At 41.1% G+C, this 6,000-nt stretch overlaps 1 protein-coding gene across 3 annotated transcripts in view; it reads right to left on the bottom strand.

Moving 5' to 3' along the window:
• Positions 1–566: 566 nt before the first annotated feature.
• LOC102082205 (uncharacterized) overlaps positions 567–6,000 on the bottom strand; it is a 13,987-nt gene continuing 8,553 nt past the window's right edge. The window contains exons 1-3 of one of the 3 annotated variants that reach the window (XM_019359286.2): positions 5,132–5,727; positions 4,430–4,579; positions 567–2,230 (exon numbers count right to left, since the gene is read on the bottom strand). In XM_019359286.2, coding sequence (XP_019214831.1) covers positions 1,137–2,230; positions 4,430–4,577 — 1,242 coding nt within the window. In that variant the 5' untranslated portion in view covers positions 4,578–4,579; positions 5,132–5,727 and the 3' untranslated portion in view covers positions 567–1,136. Of the gene's footprint in view, positions 2,231–4,429; positions 4,580–4,983; positions 5,057–5,131; positions 5,728–6,000 lie in introns of those variants that run through there. The other 2 variants (XM_025907241.1, XM_005469730.4) reach the window with 2 other exon arrangements.

The following is a 6,000-nucleotide window of genomic DNA, read 5'->3' as shown; positions in this document are numbered from 1 at the left end:
AAAATCCCAGCATATCTGCAGCTTCTGAAATTCTCAGGCCAGCCTGTCTGGCATCAACAACCCCAGCACGTTCAAGGTCACCCAGATCTTTCTTCCCCATTCTTCAGTTGGATGTTACGACCATGTCTACAAGCCTAAATGCATAGAGTTGCTGCCAGTTGACTGGTTGACTGGAGATTGATGTTAAAGAGCAGTTGAACAGGTGTCCCTAGTGAAGTGGATGGTAAGTGTGTGTATATATATATATATATATATATATATATATATATATATATATATATATATATATATATATATATATATATATCTACACATAATAAAAGTACTTTCTGCAAAACAGTTTTTTATTACTAATAAGTATGTATACAGTGTCACATTATATATTATATTGCAGTTAGCTGAGATGTTGAAGATGAATAAAAATACCCTTCAGTGTTTTTCTCTTCTGTTGTAGCAGCTAACAAGTCACAGAAAGCAGAAACATGGCAAAGAAACAGAAATCACAGATTTAACACTTCAGGATGCTTTTATAAAGTGATCATTTGTTCTCTTTCAGTGCGCAATTGTGATTGTTAACTTTCGAATAACTTGAATAATAAGTATTCAAGTTCACGTACTTCAGCTTCAGTTGAATCCTTTGGAACAAACCTACAAAGAAAACCAAAAGAATTCCCGGTGTGCCCTGCAGTCACTCAGCATTTATTTATATGCAGCTTTAAACAGGCATTATGTGATGGAGCATCAGCAGACTCATATTAATTCATCCTGTTCATAACTTTCAAAACAGTGTTTGCTCCTGTATTAGTCTTATTTATACTGGAGTGGCTTGTTTTGTAACCCACTGTGTAATGACAAATAGTGGCAGATCTCAAAGCTCTGAATAGTAAAGAGAGGCCTTCCAGCCATCTGTTCCAGTCGAGGTTTTTAGTGTCTTTCTACCAAGCACGCCTCAACCTGCCTCCTCAACAGCTATCAGCAGTTTCCACATATTACTCCTCACATGTGAATAGCTGCACGCAAATGTGTATTTGTGCTCTATTCAAGTCAGTGTTAACAGCCAAGCCAGCTGTAATCTGATGACTGTGTCGCAAACGGCGACCAATCAGGTTCCACTTTCTCTCCTCATTTGTTTGGCGTTAAATAAGTGTTTCATCACCAGAGGTAGACGTGTCTCTTGTGTTTGCCGCTATGTTTGATGAAAGTAAAGATTTGATACACAGCTCCAGCAGATTCTCAATAGTCCTGATGAGAACAACATTGACGCTTAGGTTGAGAGGCAGCGCAAATATGGAGAGCACACATACCAACCCTATCATTACATTCACCCCGAGGCAGGGAAAACCCCACTGTCGCCACCCACACCAGCTCCTGCACTGCGAGTCCACGTTTTCCTCTCTGATAAATGCCACAGATACATCTCTCCTTGCCATTTCTTGCTCCTGTCCTCCCTTCTTTCCAGACAAACACATTGGGGAAGTAAGGACAAAGTCTCCATGGTTGCATGTCAACATCTGCCAGCTGTTCCAGGCTGTATGAACAGTACAGCTGCTCTCTGTTTTCTCTGGGTCAACATGCTGTGCTGGCTCAGACACCAACATCCCTGGTTTTACAGGCTTGAAGGGTGCAGACAACTCTGGAATGAGTTCTTGGCAGTGACAGTCGCCTTTATTGAAGACTCTGAACATCAGCGAATGGGCTTGGCGTCTCCTTTGAAGGCCTGTGGTGCTCGTGGTCAGCAGGAGCAGAAGGAGAAAGAAGCCCATGGACCAGCAGGGATTTATGCCACTTGGAATGGGGCTGAAAAGGCTGGGCAGACATCTGACAAGGGAGCTATTTGTGTGGAGACAGGCAGCAGCCCACACTTCCTCCAGCTTCCATTGCCCCCTGACATTGAGGGCAACAATGACCCACACTGACAGGCAGCAGAGGTAGCCGACAACATGAGACCGCATGTCTTCATCTGAGCCGCTGCTGTCTTCCTCTTCCTCCTCCTTCCCATCACAACACTGTCCATCAGAGCCTGCTGTCCGCCTTGCTGTCCTGAGAGGGACGACAACACAGGGCCACAGGAGTCTGATCACAGTCTCCACAGCGATCAGAGGTGCAGTCAGGAGCAGCACCGCTCCATAGGTTTGGCTGAGAAAGAGCAGAAAACGCAGGGCAATAAAATCCCCTGATGGAGTCAAGTCCGTCAGCCAAGAGTCAAAGATGCAAAGGCAACTCAGAAAAGCTGCAGAAACACAAAACACAAAGAAAAAGTGTCAGAGTCAGTGAGTTAGATGACTGGATTAGACCAGATAATTAGATATCAGAAAGAAGAGAAAGAGTTGCTTTAATAAAGTAACTTAAAATAAATATTCTGCTATTTTATTAAAGGCAAAGCTCTGAAAAACACTTCATCCTAATATAGGTGTAAGGTAACTCGGCCCGCACCCACTAAAACAACAGCGAACACAGAGACAAAGCCTAAACCAAACAGGTTTCCATACATGCACTGCAGCCCTGAGCTGTTCGAAACATTACCCAGTGCAGATGTATGTCAAATGTCCAAATCATTTTTTATCCTAACACACCCCTCCATACAAAGGCAGTTTGACTGATTGAAGTATGAATAACTCAGGTAACTGTGTAGTAGTTAATGTGTCTTGCCTCCCAAATGCTCTACCAGTGCCCCAGCCAAAACCAAAAGGAGTGGTGAAATTTACATAAGGTCGGTTGTATTTATCTTTATTTTAGCAAACGATAGCATTTGCATCTCCTATCATTTGCTACATGTAAATAAAAAGCATCTGGCAGCGAGTGGAACTGGTTCCAGCATCATTACATCTCACATAACAGCAACTTGCATTGATTTTTATTATTGTAGAATCTGTAAATTGTTTTCTTGTTCTGTCAGAAAATTGTGAAAATGTTCATCCGAAGTTCCAAAAGTAAAGTAACAACAACAACCCAAACTCAAAGATTACAATAATTCTTTAATCTGTAGCTCTCAGATAAAGATATAAGTTCATTTCCTTTTCTATTTTACCTACAGTGAACATGAAAAACACTTTTATATCTTTTTTAAATTCATACTTCTATATTCTTCTCAAGTTTGTTTGGTAGATATAGCTGCTTTGATGTCTAATCACCTTATGAAATATAAACATTCATTATAGATGAGGTTATTATAGATTAGATTAGATTAAATAGGCTCCCAATTAATTTACCAGGCATTTTGGTTCTTAAAGCCGATTAGACCGACTCAGGTTGGAGTTGTGAAACCACTGCTCGTATTTACCTGAGATCTCTTTGTACTAAAAAGAATGAGTTGTAACGCGTCTCTGTTAAGAAACGCCAGCTCCATTTCTTAATAGATACAGAGTTTCTTTTTTCCCATGTTCAATAAAAGCAAATTATCGACAATAAAAGTACATTTCTAAAGTCATCACCTGTCAGAGTTTAGACCTCTTGCAGAAGGAGATAAGGCAGGTTTTCAGATTTGACTGGACCATGGATGTGTAATTAAGAGGAATTTTGAAATATGGGAATGCACAGTATTTATGATGTGCTGTTAATCTATGAATTGAGAAACTGCTGAAACATTTAGGAGCATTATACTCATTGACTTTGTCAAGTGTTACATAACTTCAAGATTTAAAAAGTTCAACACTTAACAAATGTATTGAAAGTAAGTTTAAAGGTTTCCTCTTTTGTTTCATTTTTTCTGATGTAGGAAAACTCTGGCTTCTCATGGCTCCTGCTGACTCCTGCTAGCATAATGTTTTGCCCGCCCTGCGCTTCAAAATGCTCCTTCAGTCCTCTCACTCTAACAGTTTAATCAGAAACCTCACAGAAATGTTTTCTTCCATCGACAGAGGCACACATCCACATCCAAATGCTGCTGAAGCCTGAGCATTAATCACATCCTCAGCCAGCAGATCCCAGGCAGAGCAGCTGCAGCTGTGATCAAAGCCTGTGGCTACATACTGCCACATCTCAGCCACTGGCAATGAATTAAACGTGTGACGTTTCACAGCATCTCCTTTCTGTTGTGTCTGCAGTGCATTTATTACAGAGCGTGTACTGGATCAACAAATTCACTATTTCTGTAAGGCCATTGAGGCATCATTATTCGATTTGATTCTTTATTTGCTGCACCTATAGCCACGCCCAGCAGTGATGTCACAGGCCTCGGGTAACGCCTGCGAATCACCATTGCAGGGTGAGTGCTTAAGCCACTGGAGGTCAGTAAAACCAAGATTCTGCTGTGGGGTAAGTTTACTCTTAAAAAATAAAAAAATTTTATTTGGAAACTTGAACGTACAGGTTGTTGGAAACACCTTCTGATATTTTAAACTAATTCAAGTGACTCAGTTTGTATAAGAGGGCTGTGGGGCAACTGTAAACACTGGCTTACAATCCTGCAGTGTCCTAATCAAGCCCTCACCTGTGACCAGGAAGTCTGTGAAGACGAGGAGGCAGCAGCAGCAGAAACTGACAGCACTGTACGAGTCGGCCAATGAGGGCAGGAAGAGAAGACTGCAGGCCAGTTTACATGCACACAACACAGCCGCGCCTTCCAACACACCATCCATGGCTGAAAAAACACAGAGTTAACATATTAAAATGGCTTCTTGTCTCAGGGTGGAAGAATTCAGGGATGACAAATACAAACACTTCTGGAACATCTTACAGAGTCATATTTATGTTTTACATGGTCATTCTGGCCATTCAACCTCCAGTGTTTTAACACCATGCTTCACAATCAATATTTAGTTGTTTACATTAACACTGAACCCTGGAACTGAAGCCTGTTTGCAAAAGACCGAAATGAAAATTCTAGGAATAGGTTCATGTCATGTCACTGGGTAAATATCAATACTATTCAAATTTTTTCAAAATGATGTCTTCCAAAGGCAAGACAAGAAATAAATAGTAATAAATGCAGTTCACATTCAGTAATGTGAACAGGTGCAAATGTACAGTAAACTTTGCTGCGACCTGTCTGCCAGCATGTCCACTTCCTGGCCATGAAACTGGTTTAACCTGTGTAAACACTCCCGCCACCTCTACCACACAGCTACAGGTGAAAATCTATACTACAAGCACCAGATAGTATCAATCTTCTACGAAGTTCATTCGTTCTTACCTGTGCACACAGGAGCCTACAGAGCCACATGTCAATATGAGCTTCAAATGCTTCATCCGCTTTCTTCGCCTCCCCTTTTGCTCCACCCTCAAAGGGGATAATGACCCTCCTCCTTCCTCCCCTTTGCCTCCCCCACCCCTCTCTGTGATCCCTGCACCTGGACAGTGGAGGTGAGAGAACTGCAAGGGTGTGGCGTTGTTTGTGCTGACGAGAAAACCTGTCGAACGAGTACGTAACCAGCAGCGTGTGATGCAAAGGGGGTGTCTGTTTGCTTGTAAAGAAAACATTATCTAAACAGTTCTGTGTTATGCCCCTGAGCCTGTTCATACTGCACTGTGCTAGTTCAAAGGGTACTTTAAATACATACATGCTCCATGCAGTCTTATAAAGCTGGATTAAACTCCAGACCACTGAAAATGGAAATACGGTTTGTTATTTATTAGCTTTTCAATGCTACATTTTAATCACTTGATCCTATTTAGGCATCACAAGTGATTAGTTATTATACTGGTTTCCAGTAATGCTCTGTTTGTAGAGACAGAATGGTCCTCTGTATCCAGTAGATAGACCCTGCATGCCACATTATTTATCTATAAGATCCTTGTGGTGAAAACTGCCTGATTACTTCTGCTCTTTTATATTGAGAAATGAAGTGTAAATAAAGTGCATCTTCATAGGATTTTAGGCCCTACGCTTAGCTTTTAAAGCACATCAAGAGTAATAAATTAAAACACAGCACAGTTATCTTTAATTATATAGAAAGCAACTCACTGAAGCAGGCAGTGTGTTGATCATTTCTCATCAGCTACTGCATCTTTATCTTTAAAAACAATGAGGTCATTTTTTAAACAAGCCTAAATGTTCTTGGC

Source organism: Oreochromis niloticus, linkage group LG5, assembly GCF_001858045.2.
Source record: "Oreochromis niloticus isolate F11D_XX linkage group LG5, O_niloticus_UMD_NMBU, whole genome shotgun sequence".
Lineage (NCBI taxonomy): Eukaryota > Metazoa > Chordata > Actinopteri > Cichliformes > Cichlidae > Oreochromis > Oreochromis niloticus.
This window is presented reverse-complemented; position numbering and strand designations above follow the sequence as displayed.